The sequence below is a fragment of the Anomaloglossus baeobatrachus genome, chromosome 4, assembly GCF_048569485.1.
Source record: "Anomaloglossus baeobatrachus isolate aAnoBae1 chromosome 4, aAnoBae1.hap1, whole genome shotgun sequence".
Lineage (NCBI taxonomy): Eukaryota > Metazoa > Chordata > Amphibia > Anura > Aromobatidae > Anomaloglossus > Anomaloglossus baeobatrachus.
Genome location: NC_134356.1, coordinates 53,512,994 through 53,537,635, shown reverse-complemented (window position 1 = coordinate 53,537,635; position 24,642 = coordinate 53,512,994). Strand labels below are relative to the sequence as shown.

Genomic DNA, 24,642 nt, shown 5'->3' with positions numbered 1-24,642 from the left:
GGGGACGAACACCTTCAGTTTGTGGCACTGCCTTTCGGCCTGGCGACAGCACCACGGGTCTTCACCAAGGTCATGGCAACAGTGGTAGCAGTCCTACACTCTCAGGGACACTCGGTGATCCCTTACTTAGACGATCTGCTTGTCAAGGCACCCTCTCGAGTGGCATGCCAACACAGCCTGGACATTGCTCTGGAGACTCTCCAGAGATTCGGGTGGATCATCAATTTCCCAAAGTCAAATCTGACACCGGCCCAATCACTGACATATCTCGGCATGGAGTTTCATACTCTCTCAGCGATAGTGAAGCTTCCGCTGGACAAACAGCGTTCACTACAGACAGGGGTGCAATCTCTCCTTCAAGGCCAGTCAAAACCCTTGAGGCGCCTCATGCACTTCCTAGGGAAGATGGTGGCAGCAATGGAGGCAGTTCCTTTTGCGCAGTTTCATCTGCATCCACTTCAATGGGACATTCTCCGCAAGTGGGACAGGAAGTCGACGTCCCTCGACAGGAACGTCTCCCTTTCTCAGGCAGCCAAAGCCTCCCTTCGGTGGTGGCTTCTTCCCACTTCATTGTCGAAGGGGAAATCCTTCCTACCCCCATCCTGGGCGGTGGTCACGACGGACGCGAGTCTGTCAGGGTGGGGAGCGGTCTTTCTCCACCACAGGGCCCAGGGTACCTGGACTCAGCCAGAGTCCTCCCTTCAGATCAATGTTCTGGAGATAAGGGCAGTGTATCTTGCCCTAAAGGCGTTCCAGCCGTGGCTGGAAGGCAAACAGATCCGAATTCAGTCGGACAACTCCACAGCGGTGGCATACATCAACCACCAAGGCGGAACACGCAGTCGGCAAGCCTTCCAGGAAGTCCGGCGGATTCTGCTGTGGGTGGAAGCCACAGCATCCACCATATCCGCAGTTCACATCCCGGGCGTAGAAAACTGGGAAGCAGACTTTCTCAGTCGCCAGGGCATGGACGCAGGGGAATGGTCCCTTCACCCGGACGTATTTCAAGAGATCTGTTGCCGCTGGGGGATGCCGGACGTCGACCTAATGGCGTCCCGGCACAACAACAAGGTCCCGGCATTCATGGCACGGTCTCAGGATCACAGAGCTCTGGCGGCAGACGCATTAGTTCAGGATTGGTCGCAGTTTCAACTGCCTTATGTGTTTCCTCCTCTGGCACTGTTGCCCAGAGTGTTACGCAAGATCAGGTCCGACTGCCGCCGCGCCATCCTCGTCGCTCCAGACTGGCCGAGGAGGTCGTGGTACCCGGATCTGTGGCATCTCACGGTGGGTCAACCGTGGGCACTACCAGACCGACCAGACTTGCTGTCTCAAGGGCCGTTTTTCCATCTGAATTCTGCGGCCCTCAACCTGACTGTGTGGCCATTGAGTCCTGGATCCTAGCGTCTTCAGGGTTATCTCAAGAGGTCATTGCCACTATGAGACAGGCCAGGAAACCAACGTCCGCCAAGATCTACCACAGGACGTGGAGGATATTCTTATCCTGGTGCTCTGATCAGGGTTTTACTCCCTGGCCATTTGCCTTGCCCACTTTTCTTTCCTTCCTTCAATCCGGATTGGAAAAGGGTTTGTCGCTCGGCTCCCTTAAGGGACAAGTCTCAGCGCTCTCTGTGTTTTTTCAGAAGCGCCTAGCCAGACTTCCAAAGGTACGCACGTTCCTGCAGGGGGTTTGTCACATAGTCCCTCCTTACAAGCGTCCGTTAGAACCCTGGGATCTGAACAGGGTGCTGATGGCTCTTCAGAAACCACCCTTCGAGCCAATGAAGGATATTTCTCTTTCACGCCTTTCGCAGAAAGTGGTCTTCCTAGTAGCAGTCACATCACTTCGGAGAGTGTCTGAGCTAGCAGCGCTGTCATGCAAAGCTCCTTTCCTGGTGTTTCACCAGGACAAGGTGGTTCTGCGTCCGGTTCCGGAATTTCTCCCTAAGGTGGTATCCCCCTTTCATCTCAATCAGGATATCTCCTTGCCTTCTTTTTGTCCACATCCGGTTCACCAATGTGAAAAGGATTTGCACTTGTTGGATCTGGTGAGAGCACTCAGACTCTACATTTCTCGTACGGCGCCCCTGCGCCGCTCGGATGCACTCTTTGTCCTTGTCGCTGGCCAGCGTAAAGGGTCACAGGCTTCCAAATCAACCCTGGCTCGGTGGATCAAGGAACCAATTCTCGAAGCCTACCGTTCTTCTGGGCTTCCGGTTCCCTCAGGGCTGAAGGCCCATTCTACCAGAGCCGTGAGTGCGTCCTGGGCTTTGCGGCACCAGGCTACGGCTCAGCAGGTGTGTCAGGCGGCTACCTGGTCGAGCCTGCACACTTTCACGAAACACTATCAGGTGCATACCTATGCTTCGGCAGATGCCAGCCTAGGTAGGCGAGTCCTTCAGGCGGCGGTTGCCCACCTGTAGGAAGGGGCCGTTTTACGGCTCTATTATGAGGTATTATTTTACCCACCCAGGGACTGCTTTTGGACGTCCCAATCGTCTGGGTCTCCCAATGGAGCGACAAAGAAGAAGGGAATTTTGTTTACTTACCGTAAATTCCTTTTCTTCTAGCTCCAATTGGGAGACCCAGCACCCGCCCCTGTTCCCTTCGGGCTGTTGTTCTTTGTGTACACATGTTGTTCATGTTGAATGGTTTTCAGTTTTCCGAACTTCCTTCGGATTGAATTTACTTTAGACCAATTTATAAGTTTCCTCCTTCCTGCTTTTGCACCAAAACTGAGGAGCCCGTGATGCACGGGAGGGTGTATAGGCAGAAGGGGAGGGGCTTTACACTTTTAAGTGTAATACTTTGTGTGGCCTCCGGAGGCAGAAGCTATACACCCAATCGTCTGGGTCTCCCAATTGGAGCTAGAAGAAAAGGAATTTACGGTAAGTAAACAAAATTCCCTTCTTTTCATATCGCAGTTTTTAACAGAAATCGGTAATTTTCTGCTGATTACCTCGGTATAGTGGTAGTTTATCAGCAGATTTCACCTTTATAGCACCTGTTCCCCATAGCACCAGTCCCTGTTACTAGGAGAACTCCACTGCACTTTACTTAATATGTTCTGATATTTCCTAGAAGGACGCGGTATAAGGGGACGTTTTCATGCGATGCACTATGAATTATTGCATTGGCAGGGGATAGCAGTTCCCAGAATCCGGCCGACCTCTGCCCCCACATTTTGGTGTCAGAATTTCACTTAATCCCATTATGTGACTGTCAGGGTTGATGTGTAAATTAGATGCAGGCACCACATGTTGGTCTCCTCGCCTCTTCCCAGAGAACGCGTCTTCCATTACTCTATTGATTAATGCCTCTCGCTCCTTTCCCTTTCCATTTTTGCTTCTGTTCTGTCCTTTTTCTTTTCTTTCATTAATCTTCACATTGTCATTCAAAGTAGTGCAGAAATCCGCCCTTATAGAAGGTGAATTGTCTCTCTCACCAGAGCTGTATTTGCTGACGGAACAACCATTCAACTCGAATTTCCATATCTTATCACCATGCTGTATTTTTCGTTGCAAAGCTCCGAAAGCTTTTCCTTCACAAAGCCTTATAGAGGGAGTATTGGAGCTTAGGCTGTGTTCACATGTGAATTCGGATTTTTTTTTGCTCCATTCTTTCACATCTGGAATTCATGTTGGACGCAAAAGACGCCCAATGGACCCCAATAATTATGATTAGGTTCATTGGGATCTCATCATGGTGTCTGTTATTTTGCTGGGAAAAAATAGTGTATCGTGCTGTATGGTTTGTGGTTTGTTTTCCGGGAAAATGACGGCACAATGATGGAAGCCTGTTGGCCCCCAATATAGTAAACTGGGTCTGTTGGGGATTTCACAGACCTGCCCTCTGCATTAATGCCGAATCTGTTCTATGATCGTGATATCTGCAGAGCTTTTGCGGGATTGTTGGCTGGAATAAATTATCACCTCACTTTTAGATTGGTGGGATCTGGCCTTTTGGACCCCCATTCATCGCTAGGATGGGACATTTTCTCTAGTCCCTTCCACGACAGCATAGGATTAAGTGCTGTCATTGAAGGTTCTTAGAAACCGAATTAACGGTAATAATAATAATTCTTATTTCTCTAGTCCCTTCCACGAAAGCACTTAATCCTATGCTGTAGTGGAGGGTTCCTAGAAACCGAATTAATGGTAATAATAATTCTTATTTCTCTAGTCCCTTCCACAACCGCACTTAATCCTATGCTGTAGTGGAGGGTTCCTAGAAACCGAATTAATGGTAATAATAATTCTTATTTCTCTTGTCCCTTCCACAACAGCACTTAATCCTATGCTGTAGTGGAGGGTTCCTAGAAAACGAATTAATGGTAAGAATAATTCTTATTTCTCTAGTCCCTTCCACAACCGCACTTAATCCTATGCTGTAGTGGAGGGTTCCTAGAAACCGAATTAATGGTAATAATAATTCTTATTTCTCTAGTCCCTTCCACAACCGCACTTAATCCTATGCTGTAGTGGAGGGTTCCTAGAAACCGAATTAATGGTAATAATAATTCTTATTTCTCTTGTCCCTTCCACAACAGCACTTAATCCTATGCTGTAGTGGAGGGTTCCTAGAAAACGAATTAATGGTAAGAATAATCCTTAATTTTTTTTTATACATGTAAAAATCCTATAGGGATGTTGGAGAAAGCCAAATACAGTTACCTATAGAGACAGACTGGAGTGGCGGATAGGTGATTACTTGTTCCATCTGTGGTAGAATAGGGAACATCCACCCCTATAGTGATAAACTAAGAATTTTGTGATTTTGCTTGTTTTTTTTTTTTTTTCCCCCTTGGGGAGGGGGTCCTGTGCCATTGACCAAGAGAAGGTTGTTAGATGTGGACGTGCTAACAAAGTCAGAGGTGTTTCTACATCATTGTGAATAAGATATCCTTTTTCGAGCTTCCAAACTTGGTGAATACTGGTGCTTCCACCCTAACCCTTCCTCCCATCAATCCTTAGAACTGGCCATCAGACCACAGGGACTCCACGGGCGCCATACACGTTAGATGATTCGCTGATCGGCTGCACCTGCGGCCACTGTGAATTGGCTAATGTATGGGGGAGCCATAATGCTTCCTTGGCTGTCGATAATGGGGGACAGAAAGATCCATCATGATGGATCTTAACATGTCCAATTTATTTTTTTTTCATAATAAATAAGTTGCCATTATAGAGGTGTCTGGCTTCGAATTACTTCCATCTCCCTATTGAGATCACATGTACGTCCAGTTAGCCTAATTGATGGGATGTGGGGAAAAGCCACTAGCTGAATGAATGTTTGGGGTGACCGCTATCTATGGGATATCTGTAGTTGCAGTGAGGCTGAACTTGGTAGGGAATGTCTTGGAATGTTAAAAGGGGCTTCGGAAGTGCAGTGGGTTTGTGCTTCCATGTCTCATGATTTTGGAATGTGGTTGAGAACTTGGAGCCACCATAAATGGAGAAAAATATTACCGAGCACATTGGGTGGCACACCAGCTACTGTATATACCATGCTATGCATTCCCGTTCTACATTCCTAAAAGTCAGACGCAAAGTGATCAAAAATCCGAATCTAAGTCAACAAACTGGTAGATACCTTCACTTCTAACATATTGCCACCCTATGCCTGCAGGGGGAGATCCCACTAAATAAAGCCTTCCTGGCACGTAGTTTTGATACCAATTACTAGGCTACTTCTATTGTAATTTCTTCCTATCAAACTTTGACTACATGGACTTGGAAGCTGTTCTGCCGGTTTGTCATAGGCCTCAATCATTATATAAAATATATATATGTGGGATGTGATTTAAATGCAACCAGACGCAGTGTCTGCAGCATCAGTCTTGGATAGAGACCAAATATGAGCTCATAGGAAGGAGCACAGATGATTAAAGGACATCTATACTTAAAGGGGTTATCCACTACTAGGACAACACCTTCTGATTCCACTGGTTTCCCCCAGTTAAAATAAAAGGCCCTGTTTTCCCCTCCCGTTCTGGTGCCGTTCCAGTACTTATGCTTATCATGGTTCAGGGCTCATGTGACACTGTGACATAACACGAGCCCTGATTACAATCACCGCCGGCTTCTCTCTCTCCACCTTCGGACCAAATTAATTAATCAACAGGAAGTGACACACTGGCTGCCAATCACTTCCTATTGATTGCTTATTTGGCCCGATGATGGGGTGGGGGAGAGAAATTGGCGGAACTGCACCAGAACAGGAAGTGAGTACTGGGTGTTTTATTTTAACTAGGGGGAAAAAGTGGAATCAGAAGGGTTGTCTTACTAGTGGACAGCCTTTTATAATATATTTAAAAGGGTGTTTTCAGGTTTAGGAGATTCTCCCCTTTCCATTGGGGGTCCAATTACTGGGTCCCCCACTGATTTTGAGAACTGGGGCAGTTCTAAAGAGCCCTGTTAGAATGGACTGGGGGACAATCATGAGCACTTCTTTCTTTTCCCTTTTCTGCTCCCTCCCCCCCTTTACCCCCCTTATCCCCACCCATTTTTCCCTTCCCTCCCTTAGTTTTCCCTTCCCTCCCTTAGTTTTCCTCTTCCCTCCCTTAGTTTTCCCCTTCCCTCCCTTTTGGTCCTTTCCCCTCCCCCCCCCTTTGGTCCTTTCCTCCCCCCCCCTTTGGTCCTTTCCTCCCCTCCCCTTTGGTCCTTTCCTCCCCTCCCCTTTGGTCCTGTCCCCTCCCCCCCTTTTGGTCCTGTCCCCCCCCCCTTTTGGTCCTTTCCCACCCCCCCTTTTTGGTCCTTTCCCCCCCCCTTTTTGGTCCTTTTTCCCCCCCCCCCTTTTTGGTCCTTTCCCCCCCCCCCTTTTGGTCCTTCCCTCCCCCCCCTTTATTCCCCCCCCCCTTTGTTCCTCCCCCCACCTTTTCCCCGCTTTGTAACTTCCTGAGATAAGCAAATGCTGGCTTATGGTACTCCTAGAATACAGAACTCCTAGGTTGTGCATATGATAAACCCATGCTCCATCCTGTTCTCTGGATCAGTAGGGGAACCAGCGGTCGGCCCCCAAGTCATCATGAAGTCCTCCCCTCTTTAATGTATAGGATATAACTTCCAAACTTGATAATAGCCCTTTAAAGGGGAATAATTTATAACTTTATAGAAAGCAGTGAATTCCATGTTTTTTATTGGCTGCTAGTGATAAGAATACATTTTACAATGATCCCTATTGTCACATTTATGAGGCCCCCTTCACATGTACATGTGGGCTGGCATCTGCTTTTTTTTCCTGGATACCACAAGTGCCCATTATAACCTAAGTTGATCTTCACATGTCGGTGTTTTCACACTGACCATGTATCCATATGGACCACGTAGAGACATGTCCTTTTTATTTTTTTGGCAGCACGGATGACAAGGGCCAACACAAGCCTATGGGTCCGTGAAACACATGGTGACATCAGTGTTCTATCCCTTATACACCTCGTATAACCCTAGTGTTGAGAATCGTCAGTGGGGAGAGTGGAGTAAGCGCTGCCAGACTGCTCTGATGGCAGCTTCTCTAGTAGGAGTTGGTGTCCCAATCCTTACCTTCTCCCGACATCATGTTGGGGAGGGGAGTTGAGCGGCTCTCCCTTACAGATCAGGTGGTCGTCCCTTCCTACTGGAATTTGGTGGGTTTGGACGACTGTATTGTTTATAGGAACTCTTAGTGATGAGTGCTAGTCAAAATTGAACTTCTTGGCTTCCATGGATGACCAAACGTAGGGTTGAGAACTCAAAGCTCCGATGGCCACCAGTCTGAGGCTGGCCAGGTATTGGCATTTTTAGCAGGATATGTAGGAAATCTAAAGCTGGGCACACACATTAGATAATTGTTGGATCGAGGATGGTCCCGTTATAATCACTCTGGAGTCCAGAAGCCATCAGAGTAATCGGTTGACATGACCTGTGATGCTGGAGGTCCTGTACTGCGCACATGGCGCTCGGTTTGCTACAACTCCCTCTGCATTAACTGATTGCAGGTAGCAGCGCTTCAATATAGAGACTGTCTTCTATGACTTGTCCGGGCAGTGACCGCGGCGGCCTTTATCCATTAGGTACTGGCAGGATTTTCCATCCACGAGCATTACTTGGTAATCCACTTCACTTGATTACTTGCGGACTCCCGATAGATTATGAGGCCAAAGACCTTGTTTCTTATGATTTTGCATCATACATGTATTTTTTGTATCTGTTGTTAGCAATAGTGACATCTAATAATAATATAAAGCACATGCTGACGTTTTTGAGACCTTTCCATGAATATTTTTTAAAGAAATGTAAAGATAGAATTAACTTGATTCTTTGACGTTTCATGGGTGTTCGTTATGCTCTTCAGAAGAGGTTTTATTTATCATTACAGGCAATGAAAGGTAACGCCTCTATACACAGGGCGTTTGAAAAAGTATTAATACCCGCGGACTTTCTCCCCTTTTTTTTTTTTTTTTTTTGATACACCCACCCATAAACCTTAAATGTATTTTATTAGAATTTTGTTTGAGATACCAACACAAAAAAATCAAGTAGTAACTAGTGTTGATCGGGCACTACCATGCTCCGGTGCTCAGTACTCGGAACTACGGTAGTGATGAGTGAGCACTACCATGCTCAGGTACTTGTAACTAGTGATAAGTGGACACTACCATGCTCAGGTGCCTGGTACTAGTAACTAGTGATGAGCGAGCACTTCCATGCTCAGGTGCCTGGTACTAGTAACTAGTGATGAGCGAGCACTTCCATGCTCAGGTGCCTGATACTAGTAACTAGTGATGAGCGGGCACTACCATGCTCAGGTGCCTGGTACTAGTAACTAGTGATGAGCGAGCACTTCCATGCTCAGGTGCCTGATACTAGTAACTAGTGATGAGCGGGCACTACCATGCTCAGGTGCCTGGTACTAGTAACTAGTGATGAGCGAGCACTTCCATGCTTAGGTGCTTGGTATTCGTAACTAGTGATGAGCGAGCACTACCATGCTCATGTGCTCGGTAGTTGTAACTAGTGATGACTGAGCACGACCATGCTCAGGTGCTCAGTACTCGTAACTAGTGATGAGCGGGCACTACAATGCTCAGGTGCTCAGTACTCGTAACTAGTGATGAGCGAGCACTACCATGCTTGGGTGCTCTGTACTCGTAACTAGTGATGAGCGGGCACTACCATGCTCGGGTGCTCAGTACTCGTAACTAGCAGTGGGATGTTTGGACGGTCTTAACTCAAGTACCCCAGTATAGTGAACGTCAATAGGGAACTCGAGCATTTTTCCAGAAGATTGCCTTGAAAAATGCTTGCGTTCTCCTTTTGGGTACCTGAGTTGCATACATCGGCATGCATGTGGCAGTGAGAGCCATGATAGTAATAAAGAAATAATGTTTTTAGTCCAGACAGGTGAGAGATAGATATTATATTAAAAGTTTTGACTTTTTTTTGTTTTTTTTCTCCTTAGGTGTCTTGGCAATCCTCATTCCTCGCCTGGACATGGTGATCTCCCTGGTGGGATCGGTTAGCAGCAGCGCTCTGGCTCTCATCATTCCTCCCCTCCTGGAAATAAGCACATACTACTCTGAGGGGCTCAGCCGTTGGGTCATAGCCAAAGACGCCATCATCAGTCTCGTAGGCTTCCTGGGGTTTGTTTTTGGGACATATGTGACCCTATGGGAGCTGATTGTACCAGATTCCAGCCCCGGTCACTTGAATGCCACCCTGTACGCGGTGCAGTGAGGCACGGAGCGCCGCGCCTCCGGCCTAGAGGTGAAGAATGTTCCGCCAGTAGGATCCATCATTATATTTATGCTCTTATGACATCTCTGTGTCGACGAATGTATTTATTTGAGTTGATTGTTGCCAAATGTATTACTTTTGTGGTAAAACAAACAAAAAATATTCTGTCACGTAAAAATAGTAAGAGCTTCGTCTTCTCGCTCAGTGAACGCTGCACTTCTGCTTCTCGAGCTCTCACTTTGCTAATTCTGCCAATTCTTTTCCTAGACACCGAGGGATATTATTGTCGCCTTTTCAACTTCTTTTTTTTTTTTTGTGGTATCTGCTCATATTGCCTCTAGGGGTATGGCATTCTATAGTTTGGCTGCTGTAACTGTAAAGAAGCCTTTCCTATATTTTGTAGGGAAATTTTTCTCTGGCGTAGGATTACTTTATAGGGGTTCTCCACTTTTGGAAATTGCTTTTTTTTTTTATTGAAAGGGTCCATTGCTAATATTCTGAGGACAAAGTATCCTCATCCTTTTGGGACCCTATAATCTATAGGGAAACCTTGCAGAAAAAGTTTAATTTTTCTTGTAGACCCCCTCAGGAGAAACTGAGCACTTTGCAAGATCCATTATAGTCAATTTATTGTGTATGTAATGCAGGACAGGTAGACAAAAGCAAGAGCGGTTCCTTGTAACCGGTTTCACAAGATGAGGATTCCCCCTAAAAGGGTGGGTTCCTAAATTTGTGGGGTTTTAAAAATCCCTATTAAAGGGTTTGTCCTAGAAATGAGATGTATCCCCTATCCGTAGGATAGTTTGACTGAAGCAGTAATGCGCTGTCCCTGTCCATAAAAGTGGTGGTCGCACGTGATCCCTTCCGTGCCATACATATAGGTGACTTTTGGGTTCCTTATTTTGATGATCGGGGGCGGTCTTACCCAGCCACTATACATTTCTCAATTTCTTATCCATCATATGGATAGGTAAAAAAAAAAAATTCTGGGACAACTCCTTTTAACCATTAAAACAATTCTGACTCCTCAAACCCTTGGTCTTTGAGGGTTTGGCTGATCAGCAAGGGAAGCTACAGACTGCCAAATATTTCCCTTGCATCCGCTATATAGTTATTATATGGCACCTAAAGAGAAAACAGTGTTGCTTGTACCAATAAAACTGCCCAAAAAAAAGATTGCTACTCTCCCCCTCCATCTTGATGGCACAGGTGTGTCACATTTGACAGTCCTGTGGTGTCCGGCTGTAGAAGGTTGGAGCGTTGGGCTACACAAACTGCTCCCTGACATGCTCTTCCCTTTCCCTTTTAGGACCTTGCGGATATCCTCACTTATTCAGCTGTTAATCATCAGCACTTCCCTTTGTGTCCTTAAATACTCTCCATCCCCCTTGGTCTTTGCCAGTGACAGAGTTTAGTGTTTTTTTTAATTGCCTTGAATGCAAGCAGTCGGCTTGCATTCATCAGAAAAAATTGTTTGTTGCTGTACCTCTCCCTGAGTCATCGGGAGATAAGTTGTTCATATGCATTCCCTGTGTCTTCTTTAGTGTTTAGTGGGGTTGACTAAGCACTCATCCCATCCGTTCCCTACCTAGAGCCCAGTTGTGGTGTCAGTCAGGGTCAGGTATCCTGATCGGCGCATAGGTGAGGAACCTATCTAGGGTGGTCAGGAAAACCAGGGCCCAGTGGTAGGTTTGGTCAGGGGTCACCATCTCCCTCCTTCACTAGACACAGGTTTTCCTTTCCCTGTCGCTGTACGCGTGATATTTCCCCATACCTAGCATGACACATGAAGGTTCTTCTCATACTAGGTGGACGGGCTGTTTCCCCAAGGACCCATCACCAGGATTGGGCACCTAAATAATTCCGGGCATGCCTACAATTTAATAAAGTACAATTAGACCACTTAAAGGGAAAATTTAGGGGAGGGGAAGCAGCGTTTATTACTAAGAGAAGAACTGCTTTTGTTCATTTGGTCTGGGGTTAGTTGCAATACCAAGAGCAGCTCATGCACACTGGTGGCGCTGTCTCTAGAGGAAAGGGGCCATTGTTTTTCAATTTGAACCCCCTTTTAAAATGTTAAAGCAAAAACTTATTACAGATAAAACCTTTAATATTACAGGGATTTTCCATGACAGATTTGTGCCAAATTTACAGGGGGTTTTTTTTTAGAGATTTTTTTTTTTTTCTGTGGTGAACTGGAACTTTGTATTTTATTAATATTTATATAATCCATTGTTTTAAGATTTACAAGGTGAAAAAATGTCTGCTTCTTATTACAAAAAACTGTGCCATTCATGTTCCCGGGCTGTTCTTGGTTATTGCAGCTGCAGCCCATTGTTGTGAACGGGTTGCAGTTGCAATACCTGAAATAGGCTATGGACAAGGGGGGGCATTTTTTGAGATCTGAAAGCAGATCAAGTCTTTCCCATTAATTCTAATATCACAATTTTTATAAAGTGCTCCAGTTGTCACGCTGACTCCTAAGCCAAAATATTTGTTAGGATGTGGGGGTTTTTTGTTTTTTTTTTTTTGTTATTTTTTCAATAAAAATGCAATATTTTTAAATGAATGTAAGCTCGTGACCACCTATGATTTTTGTCCCCAAAATTAGATTAGATCACTTTTCCTCCTTTTTTAGTGAGCACAGATTTCAATTACAACTATGTGATCACATCCTCAACATCACAGCTGACTTGTAGTTTTTTTTACTTTTAATATAACAAGGACTGCGAGGGGCGACAATCCTTGTCTTATTGTCCATACACCGTACAAAAGCACATGAATGTCACAGTGAGATCTTATGGTGCTGAAAATGTACAATACAAAACACATATATTATTAATTAGGTTTATTAAACCTGATGAGGCTGACGTACTTATTTTGAAAATCCATGTAAGGTTGACAGTATAATCCTTTTTTCTAAAGCAACCTTTTTGACATCTGAAGGGACATTTTAGGAGTCCAGCTCAAACTAAATGCTTATTATAATGTCAGGAATATACTACCATATTGATACCATTTATAGTAAGTATACCAGCCCTGTCAGACTATATTTATTAATGTGTAGTTTATGAAGGATCTGGTGACAAGGGAGGACACTGACTGACTTCAGCTGGGTATATTGACTCTGAAACGCTGTGGTCCTTCAGAAAAAAAGCACACTTTAAGGACTGCCGAGAACCAAGACGCATGTGAGTGGTCTAAAAGGTGGGTCCCCGACAGCTCGTCCCCACCCACTGCCAATGACTGACGGGTCTCTCCCTATAAACTTATGACGGTAGAGAGTTGTCACTCAAAGGGGACAGGAGGAGGAAAGCTGCCGGTGACCTGCCTTTCTGATGTCTAACCTACCTGGCTGACATCGTACAGCCAGTGTTGGATACATACTGTGCTGCCTGTGGATCGGGCAGCATGCATAATGTTTTTGGTGCTTTTTTTTTTTTTTTAATATATACTTGAATTTTCTTTGAATTTTAAATAATGTGGAATGTTGTATGCATGAGGATGGTGAGTCAGCACCATGCAGTAGTCTCTACGGTTCAGCTTTACATATACCTTGGCACTCAGTATGAGGTCACATGGTGCCCCAATGGTTTGAGGGGGTAAGATTACCATAAGGCCAGTTTCACACGTCTGTTTGTGGACCATGATATCCAAACCAGTCTCTGGTCTCCCTGTCTAGAAAACCTGTCATTTGCTCAAAACCTTTGAGATAAATACTTTGTAAAAATCCCTTAGCCTCCCTGGTTCTGTCGCTTTTTTCCGTTTCTTTTTCGCTCTATTGGGAGACCCAGACAATTGGGTGTATAGGCTATGCCTCCGGAGGCAGCACAAAGTATTACACTCAAAAGTGTTAAGCCCCTCCCCTTCTGCCTATACACCCCCCGTGCTCCCACGGGCTCCTCAGTTTTTTGCTTTGTGCGAAGGAGGCAGACATGCAAGCACAGCTCCACAGATTAGTCAGCAGCAGCTGCTGACTAGGTCGGATGGAAGAAAAGTGGGCCCATATAGGGCCCCCAGCATGCTCCCTTCTCACCCCACTTTTGTCGGCGGTGTTGTTAAGGTTGAGGTATCCATTGCGGGTACGGAGGCTGGAGCCCACATGCTGTTTTCCTTCCCCATCCCCCTTAGGGCTCTGGGTGAAGTGGGATCTTATCTGTCTCCAGGCACTGAGACCGGGCTTCATCCACAACTCCTGTGGAGCCTGATGGATAGGAGCCGATACCGTTCAGGGACATGGCCCTGCATCTTAAAGGTACTCTGTATCCCTATGGGGACCGCGCACGGCATCACCTCAGCTTTGCTGGGTGTGCTAGTGCACCGGGGACCGCGGCGCTGACCGGGTCTATATGTGCCATTACACACTCAGCGTCGCCGAGTGTGTTTATATGTAAGGGCTACCGCACTGACCGCCGTTGCCACGGGACACTGCGGCGCGGCTGGGACTTGTAGTTCGCCGGGGACTTTCACGCGACCGCGCTTTTACAGCGGCCGCGTTTATTACTACAGTCCCCGGCTTCATTGCGGCCTAGTTTCCCTTTTTTTCTCCCGCCCTCAGCCCTGACAGGCAGGGGAAGGGCGGGACGCTGCACGGAGCGAGCAGCAATGAGGGCTGGAGTATGATTTACATGCTCCACTCCCCTCACTGTGCACAGTATGAGCGCCCGTTTCGCGCTCTTTCTAGGCCACGCCCACAGCTTCCTCAGCTCGTCAGGATGCCGCAGCCATTCCTGTCAGCTCCACCGACGCTGCAGAGAGGGACATATTCATCGGAGACCCAGACACGGTCTCTGGTGGCCTCACAACCGCTTAGGCGGCTGGTAAGCAGCACATGTGGTGCTAGCCCCATGGTGCTGTATTGTATTGGTACATTATTTGTGTACTGTATATAATTTACACTGTATGAGCACAGTTCTTTCTGGCTATATACCCTATTGTGTTACTCAGGGAAAACTATAGCATGGCGCCCACAAAAGGCAGGGGTGCCAAAACACAGGCTTATTATGTTGCCTGCGCCGCATGTAAGACAGCTACCGGCAGGTTCCACTGACCCTCATTGTGTACAGTGTTCGACCCCTGTGACACTTCCTCAGCCGGATCCTCTGCTAAGAGGGGCCCAGGGGGAGCCACCTGTTGTCACTGTCCAGGTGACAGGGACTGAGTTTGCAGCCTTTAAGGATCAACTATCTGAGACTATGGCTAAGATACTAGAAGCCTTGCAGTCCAGGCCGGTATCTCAGCAAAGGGACTCTGTTGAATCATTGTTCCCTGACCCCCCTCAGTTGGACCAACAATGTCCTCACGGGGTATCTCATACATCCCAGACGGAGGGTTCGGACTTAGAACCTAGCCCCAGATCGTCTAAGCGGGCCCGCTTAGAATTCCCTCGACATCATATTGTTTAGGGTCTCAGCGGGGGGATTCTCTGGTTGATGATGCGGAGACAGCTGATCAGGATTCTGATCCTGGGAGCGCTCTCAATCTTAATTCTCCAGACGGGGACGCCATAGTGAATGATCTTATTGCATCCATTCATCAGTTGCTGGATATTCTTCCCTCAGCCCCTCCGGCGGAGGAGTCAGATTCTCAGCAGGAGAAATTTCGCTTCAGGTTCCCCAAGCGTACACAGAGTACGTTTCTAGACCACTCTGATTTCAGAGAGGCAATCCAGAATCACCATGCTTGTCCGGATAAGCATTTCTCTAAGCGCCTTAAGGATACACGTTATCCTTTTCCCCCGGAAGTGGTTAAAGGTTGGATTCAATGTCCCAAAGTGGATCCTCCAATCTCCAGACTGGCGGCTAGATCCATACTTGCAGTGGAAGATGGGGCCTCGCTTAAACATGCCACTGACAGGCAGATGGAGCTCTGGATGAAATCCATCTATGAAGCTATCGGAGCTTCTTTTGCCCCAGCATTCGCAGCCGTATGGGCGCTACAAGCTATATCAGCAGGTCAAGCGAAAATTGAAGCGGCCGCGCCACAAGTGGCTTCCATTACCTCCCAGACCTCGGCAATTGCGTCTTACGCTATGAATGCTGTCCTGGACTCTGTGAGCCGTACGGCAGTTGCGACCGCCAATTCGGTAGTAGTCCGCAGGGCCTTGTGGCTACGGGAGTGGAAGGCAGATTCCGCTTCCAAAAAAGCGTTTAACCGGTTTGCCAATTTCTGGCGACAGGCTCTTTGGCGAGCGCCTGGATGAAATCATCAAACAATCCAAGGGAAAGGATACATCCTTACCCCAGCCCAAGCAGAACCTCTCCCAACAGAGGAGAGGGCAGTCGAGGTTTCGGTCCTTTCGGGGCGCGGGCAGGTCCCAATTCTCCTCGTCCAAAAGGTCTCAGAAAGAACAAAGGAACTCTGATGCATGGCGGTCTAAGTCACGTCCTAAAAAGGCCATTGGGAGCACCGCTAACAAAGCGGCTGCCTCATGACTTTCTACCTCCTCTAGTAGCATCCTCGGTCGGTGGCAGGCTCTCCCGCTTTTGCGACACCTGGCTGCCACAAATAAAAGACCGCTGGGTGAGAGACATTCTCTCTCACGGTTACAAGATAGAGTTCATCTCTCGTCCCCCGACTCGATTCTTCCGGTCCTCTCCGCCTCCCGAGCGAGCCGAGGCTCTTCGGCAGGCGCTGGGCACCCTGAAGGCAGAAGGAGTGGTGGTCCCTGTTCCTCTTCAGCAACAGGGCCACGGTTTTTACTCCAACTTGTTTGTGGTCCCAAAGAAGGACGGGTCCTTCCGTCCTGTCCTGGGCCTGAAACTTCTCAACAAACACGTAAAGACCAGGCGGTTCCGGATGGAATCCCTCCGTTCCGTCATCGCCTCAATGTCCCAGGGAGATTTCCTTGCATCGATCGATATCAAAGATGCTTATCTCCACGTTCCGATTGCCCCAGAGCACCAACGCTTCTTGCGCTTCGCCATGGAAAACGAACACCTGCAGTTCGTGGCACTACCATTCGGCTTGGCAACAGCCCCACGGGTTTTCACCAAGGTTATGGCTACTGTAGTAGCGGTCCTCCATTCTCAGGGTCATTCTGTGATCCCGTACTTGGACGATCTGTTGATCAAGGCACCCTCTCAAGAGGCATGCCAACACAGCCTCGACGTTACCCTGGAGACTCTCCAGAGTTTCGGGTGGATCATCAATTTTCCAAAGTCAAATCTGACACCGGCCCAATCGCTGACGTACCTTGGCATGGAGTTTCATACCCTCTCAGCGATAGTGAAGCTTCCGCTGATCAAACAGCAGTCACTACAGAAAGGGGTACAGTCTCTCCTTCAAGGCCAGTCACACCCCTTGAGGCGCCTCATGCACTTCTTGGGGAAGATGGTGGCAGCAATGGAAGCAGTCCCTTTCGCGCAGTTTCACCTGCGTCCCCTTCAATGGGACATCCTACGCAAATGGGACAGGAAGCCGACGTCCCTCGACAGGACCGTCTCCCTCTCTCAGGCGACCAAAGCCTCCCTTCGGTGGTGGCTTCTTCCCACTTCATTATCGAAGGGGAAATCCTTCCTTCCCCCATCCTGGGAAGTAGTCACGACAGACGCGAGTCTGTCAGGATGGGGAGCGGTTTTTTCTCCACCACAGGACTCAGGGTACGTGGACCCGGCAAGAGTCCTCGCTTCAGATCAATGTTCTGGAAATTCGGGCAGTGTATCTTGCCCTGAAAGCGTTCCAGCAGTGGCTGGCAGGCAAGCAGATCCGAATTCAGTCGGACAATTCCACAGCCGGTGGCATACATCAATCACCAAGGCGGCACACGCAGTCGTCAAGCCTTTCAGGAAGTCCGGCGGATCTTGATGTGGGTGGAAGCCACGTCCTCCACCATATCCGCAGTTCACATCCCAGGCGTGGAAAACTGGGAAGCAGATTATCTCAGTCGCCAGGGCATGGACGCAGGGGAATGGTCCCTTCACCCGGACGTGTTTCAGGAGATCTGTTGCCGCTGGGGGGTGCCGGACGTCGACCCTCATGGCGTCCCGGCACAACAACAAGGTACCAATGTTCATGGCACGGTCTCAAGACCCCAGAGCTCTGGCGGCAGACGCCTTAGTTCAGGATTGGTCGCAGTTTCAGCTCCCGTATGTGTTTCCTCCGCTGGCACTGTTGCCCAGAGTGTTACGCAAGATCAGGGCCGACTGCCGCCGCGCCATCCTCGTCGCTCCAGACTGGCCGAGGAGGTCGTGGTACCCGGATCTGTGGCATCTCACGGTCGGCCAACCGTGGGCACTACCAGACCGAACAGACTTGCTGTCTCAAGGGCCGTTTTTCCATCTGAACTCTGCGGCCCTCAACCTGACTGCGTGGCCATTGAGTCCTGGATCCTAGCGTCTTCAGGATTATCTCAGGATGTCATTGCCACTATGAGACAGGCTAGGAAACCAACGTCCGCCAAGATCTATCACAGGACGTGGAAAATTTTTCTGTCATGGTGCTCTGCTCAGGGTTTTTCTCCCTGGCCATTTGCATTACCTACTTTTCTGTCCTTCCTTCAATCTGGACTGGAAAAGGGTTTGTCGCTTGGCTCCCTTAAGGGACAAGTTTCTGCGCTCTCGGTGTTTTTCCAGAAGCGCCTAGCTAGACTTCCACAGGTACGCACGTTCCTGCAGGGAGTTTGTCACATCGTTCCACCTTACAAGCGGCCGTTAGAACCCTGGGATCTGAACAGGGTGCTGATGGTTCTTCAGAAACCACCATTCGAGCCAATGAGAGATATCTCTCTCTCTCACGCCTTTCGCAGAAGGTGGTCTTCCTAGTAGCAGTCACCTCTCTTCGGAGAGTGTCTGAGCTAGCAGCGTTGTCATGCAAAGCTCCTTTTCTGGTGTTTCACCAGGACAAGGTAGTTCTACGTCCGGTTCCGGAATTTCTCCCTAAGGTTGTATCCCCCTTTCATCTCAATCAGGATATCTCCTTACCTTCTTTTTATCCTCATCCAGTTCACCAATGTGAAAAGGATTTGCACTTGTTAGATCTGGTGAGAGCACTCAGATTCTACATTTCTCGTACGGCGCCCCTGCGCCGCTCGGATGCACTCTTTGTCCTTGTCGCTGGCCAGCGTAAAGGGTCACAGGCTTCCAAATCAACCCTGGCTCGGTGGATCAAAGAGCCAATTATCGAAGCTTACCGTTCGGCTGGGCTTCCGGTTCCCTCAGGGCTGAAGGCCCATTCTACCAGAGCCGTGGGCGCGTCCTGGGCTTTGAGGCACCAGGCTACGGCTCAGCAGGTGTGTCAGGCGGCTACCTGGTCGAGTCTGCACACTTTCACGAAACACTATCAGGTGCATACCTATGCTGCGGCGGATGCCAGCCTAGGTAGACGAGTCCTTCAGGCGGCGGTTGCCCACCTGTAGGAAAGGGCCGTTTTACGGCTCTCTTACGAGGTATTATTTTACCCACCCAGGGACTGCTTTTGGACGTCCCAATTGTCTGGGTCTCCCAATAGAGCGAAAAAGAAGAACGGAATTTTGTTTACTTACCGTAAATTCCTTTTCTTCTAGCTCTAATTGGGAGACCCAGCACCCGCCCCTGTTTTTTTGTGTACACATGTTGTTCATGTTGAATGGTTTCAGTTCTCCGATGTTCCTTCGGATTGAAGTTACTTTAAACCAGTTTGTAATTATATTTCCTCCTTCTTGCTTTTGCACCAAAACTGAGGAGCCCGTGGGAGCACGGGGGGTGTATAGGCAGAAGGGGAGGGGCTTAACACTTTTGAGTGTAATACTTTGTGCTGCCTCCGGAGGCATAGCCTATACACCCAATTGTCTGGGTCTCCCAATTAGAGCTAGAAGAAAAGGAATTTACGGTAAGTAAACAAAATTCCGTTCTTTGTGCTACGTCGCTCCATTGCAGAGATATTCATATTTGTTTCTTCTGAAGCACAGTGTGTGAAATCTCTGCTTGCAGTCCACTTGGGAGTTTCTTCAGAGGCTTTTCTAAGGGCGTGTGTTTTCAGCCCTCTCTCCCAGATGCTGCCAATCACAGATCGGCAAAGTCTGAGGCTGATAGACTGGTATATCGGCTGGTGAAGTTTGATTGGCTGCAAGTGGGTGGGAGGGATGAAAGCACACGCCTCCAGAGAAGACTCTGGAGGAACAATCAGTTGGACTGTAAGTGGAGATTTCACATACTGCGCTCCAGAAGAAACAAATGTTAATATCTCTTCAATGGAGCGACGTAGAGCAAAACGGAAAAAAACTGCAGAATCGGGGGAGCTCAGGGATTTGTACTAAATACTTAACTCAACTGTACGAGGCTGTTGTAATAAGGTTAGGAGATTCTCATTTGGCCTGCACAGTGAGGACTGTGAATCTTGGATGTGTGAAAACAGTATGTAATAGCTACAGCTGAATGGCGTTGCACAACAGCAGTTTACAGACGTGCGACCAAAACATTTGCGTAACTTGTCTGCACATGAGTACTTTACGGCTGCAATTTATGCATTGCCATCGCATGTGACTTGCATAAAAGTCTATAAAATGTGATTTGTGCAACTTGAAACTGGATATTGGATATGTGTTGCAGTCGTGGTGGGACGCAGGTCGCGATGCAACATTGTAAGAAATCATTAGATGCGATGTCACAATGTGACACCGCGATCCCAGTGTTGGTACGATACATCGCAGTGTAGACCTAGTCATATGGACTGTGCAATATACGTAATATATTTACAATCCTCCTTACTAATGCTGTAGGTTTGTCGATGGTGGTGGTGATGGTGATGACGACACTTGCACTTGTGTAGTAATGACTACTACATTATTTCGCAGCACTTCTTTATTCATCCCACTGACGAGGCGCCTTGGTCGGTGAAGGGTCACACAGGGATGTAATCTCCATGATTATACACTGACCCCACTTGTCATCAGGAGGTAGAAGGTTTCCCCGACATAGTTGTTCTAAACCTGTTTGATGTTGAGTCTGTGCCATTGGCTATGGGTAAATGGCCATATGGTTGGCCGATATCCTTTTTATGAAAGGGGGCTGTCTCAAAATCGAGGGTCTGACCTCCACTTCCGGCATAGGGCCGCCTTTTTACATCAATCCCATAGACCATGACAGGAGTGGAGCAGAGTGGGAATGGCAATGGGAGCTTTTGTCTGACACTTCACTTAAACAGCAACAAGGGATCCCCTATTTCTTATTTGTGGGGTCCCAGTGTTCAGACCCCAGCAGTCAGACACTTATTCTATATATGTGTGATTAGTGACGATTCTGGAAACACCCCATAGAGTGAGACGATTCCACACATCGCCCACTGACCATTAGAACGGAGGGTCCTGTTCACTACAAGAGGACCTGAGGGGGCTCTGCAGGGGAGGGCGGGATCTATTATTCCTGGCTGTAGATGATTTGCCATTTCATATACTGCAAGATCAACATTGGGTAATAAAAATCACATCACCCCCATTGTTGTGTTCAATTGGGGTCCCATCAGTCGGACTCCTACCATGTAGCATGGCCCTATGGTATAAGGCAGATTCACTCCGGCTATCCTGCTGTACATATTACTTTTTTCCCTTATGCACTTTAGGCACCGAGGCTCGAGGACGCTGCCTTTACTGATTTACTTCCCCCTTCCATTATGACTTTTGCACTAAATGTGATATTTTACTATTTCCTAAACTTGAAAAATGTTTACGTATAGTAACCTGGTGCAACAGTGGGCACTCCTGGTGGTGCGTAATGTACTGTATTGTGGATCACGCCATCCGCCACATTTCTAGTAACGGAGCTGACAGGCATATATACTCTAAAAGCGAAGCTTGTGGTTTACTACTAATAACTCTACTAATATAGAAGCTCCTTGAATGACCTCGGTGTTGTTGTTCATACACAAATGGAGGATGTACGACCCCTAAAGGGTCGTAATCTAGTGAGCTAGAAATCTCATTAGCGATGTGACACACCAGATCGCAGATAAGATTTGCCGAGATCGCACATAGGTCAAATTTTGAAGCGCCGGTCACCTGTGCGATCTCTGCAAATCGTATGTGCGATCTGGCGTGATACATCGCTAACGAGATCGCTAGCGATGTCGCAGCATGTAAAGCACCCTTAACATTTCACTATATTTGGTACCAAGAACAGGATCAGAAATGATAAAGCTTACCTGATCCCATAGGATTAATTTTTATCCTGATTTGGCACTAAATACACTTGGGGTATGCACCCATGATCAGGACTCTCTGCGTCCTGGACGCTTCGGGTCCGTGAGTCTCCTCCGCAGGAGACCACAGCTGTACCCACGATCCGGGTTTGGTGCGGAAAAAACAAGCACAGTGGGCACGGAATTTCAAGAAATCCCATCCACTGTGCTTGTACTGTACAATGTAGCATTTTGGACGCAGCTGAAGCATGCTGCGTCCAAACTGCTGCAAACACTGATCGTGGGCACGCACCCTTAGATGGCATGGAAGTGTATTGAGCCTTCCAGTCTTGCTCCTTTGTGCGTCATCACAAGCTCATCCAGTTGTGCCACTGGACAGAGACACCATGCGGCTGCTTTTGACCTCTGCACCCAGGTGTAATCCTATTCCATTTTGCTATTGGGCATTTATGTAGGAAGCTCCTCCCCCGAGGAACCTCTTCATTAACAAAACAGTGAGAAAGTGACCTATGGGTCATTTGAAGGGCTCGGGAATAGATGAGGTAAAGGCCTTTTAAGGTCCTAGGTGGCAAAACCCAGAACCATAACCGAAATATGACGTACCGCCACCGTGTGTTCATAAGCTTCCATGTGATACTGCATCAATGTATTCAAACAGCATTTATTGAGTTAAAGGTATTGTATGCATAGTCCAGCTACTAACATAAGTTTACATACCTCAAAAGGATTCAAGGGGAACAACTTTAGAAGAAAGGTTTGGTCTATCAATCTCCACAGGCCAACATAGACCTTTCGTAGATTTCTCAAACATTGAGTATTCTTTATTTGCCAAGATTATGTTCTTTTATGAATACTACTTGCATATATTGGTGCCCCTTATGCAGTTTTAGCTTAAAGGGGTTTTCTATAAGTGGCCCAGCTCCACGCATGGTGGTATGGCCACTTACGGCACCTAAAGTGCTCTCCAACTTGGGTCCATTTTCAGAAAGCAAGATGAGGCTGTTCGCTTGTATCAGGACACCCAATGGCCTGCAACCATCCCTACCTGTATGGCAGAGGCCATTCTGCCCACTGTGCCGCGTGGAGCGGTGGGTGATGACCCCCTTCAATCAGCTGACCGGTGGGGATGGGACACGAATCTGACTGTCACTGATCTGATTTTCACTATCACTAAAAATTAAAATTGTGACTATATATTATACCGTTCCTCTGTTATCCCTCCTGGAAATTTAGGAACAAATTGACAATGGTGTGTTTTAATATTTTTGTTGGACAGTGACATTGTCCAATAATTGTACCACATTCACAAGATGATAGTAATACACAATTGTCAATTTATTCAGACATTTCCAGGAGAAATAACAGAGGGACAAGTATTTCTCCTGCCAGCTAAGCTGTCCTCTTTAACTTCTTTTTTTCCAGACTGATTGTATATATGTTTTGTACTCTACCTTTGGATGTGTATATTGTCAGATCTACGCCGTGTAGTGATACCGTCTTTGTAATGCGGATTGCTCTGTATAGACGTTTTACAGAATAAATGACCTGATTCTGGTTTCACATGTTTCTGCCTTTTGCACTTTCTGTCCTCTTGTCAAGTTTCTGGGTGACGGAGAATATTCATCACCTTTAGCAATGTCACTTCGTCTATTGGATTTCAGGCTTAGTTGTATATTGCATTATATGAGGATCCCACCCAAAATCAAGGCCAGGCGTAAGTAATTAAAGGTCTAAGTGCGGTGACCGGTCACACAGCCTGGGGCACAATAGCGTTTATTACTATTACATTTATTTAATGCCCTTTGATTACAGAATTCCTTTTATAAGTCATCTAAAATGTGGGGACCAAACTTCTATTTCCTTATAATCCCACCAGAGGAGATATAAAGCATTACACAGTGGATATGCGTTGCAAAGTTTCCAGTGCTTTTCGCTAAACTCCTTCTCTTAAAGGGAATGTCACCAGGTTTTTGCTATGTAATCTGACAGCAGCATAATATAGGGACAGATTCCCTGATTCCAGTGATGTATCACTTACTGGGCTGCTTTGTGCAGTCTTGGTAGAATCCCTGTTTTGTCTGCTGTAGATGTAGCAGAACTAAGCCTTCTGGGCTGTGTATTACCCCGCTCACACTCCTGATTGGTAGCTTTGTGCAAACTTCCAATCAGTTTTGGAGGCGTGGTTACACAGATTAACCTGACTGGCCTGCATAAGAAATCTAGTCCAGTAGTGATATTCGCCTCCTGATAAAACACTGATTGAATTGAAAGTACAATACACAGCCTAATAAGAGACACATCACTTACAAGTGACGCAAAAACCTGCTAACAGATTCCCTTTAACTCATATTTTTCTTATAAGGGATTTAAAAATGGCTTTGCCAAACCTGACAGCCCTATTTCTGGTATTCCTGTCTAATTTAATGGGTGCTGAGCGATCTGATCTGCTCTCTTCAGTGGTTTTGCGGAGAGGCTGAATGGCAACAATTTAAACAATAGGTGTCACTAGAGTTTGTCTCCTTCCTTCCTGAAGAGACAATGAACAATTTGAAGGGACTTTGTCACCATGTTTTTGCCAAAGCCATTAGAGATCTCATGATATAGAGGCAGAGTCCCTGATTCCAGCGATGTATCACTTACTGGGCTTCTTGTGGCAGTTTTCATAAAATCAATATTTTATCTATTGCAGAGCTACCAGTTCTCTGAATGCTGAGCGTTCTATAACCCCGTCCATACCACTTATTGGCAGGTTTCTGTATACACTCTGCATAGGCAGATAGCTGACAATCATGAGCTGGTTATGGTAGAGTTCATGAAT

At 47.2% G+C, this 24,642-nt stretch overlaps 1 protein-coding gene across 1 annotated transcript in view; it reads left to right on the top strand.

The window, feature by feature from the left end:
• LOC142303164 (proton-coupled amino acid transporter 1-like) overlaps positions 1 to 13,510 on the top strand; it is a 112,130-nt gene extending 98,620 nt beyond the window's left edge. The window contains exon 11 of the mRNA XM_075344335.1: positions 9,439 to 13,510. Coding sequence (XP_075200450.1) covers positions 9,439 to 9,713 — 275 coding nt within the window. The 3' untranslated portion in view covers positions 9,714 to 13,510. The remainder of the gene's footprint in view (positions 1 to 9,438) is intronic.
• Positions 13,511 to 24,642: the final 11,132 nt, after the last annotated feature.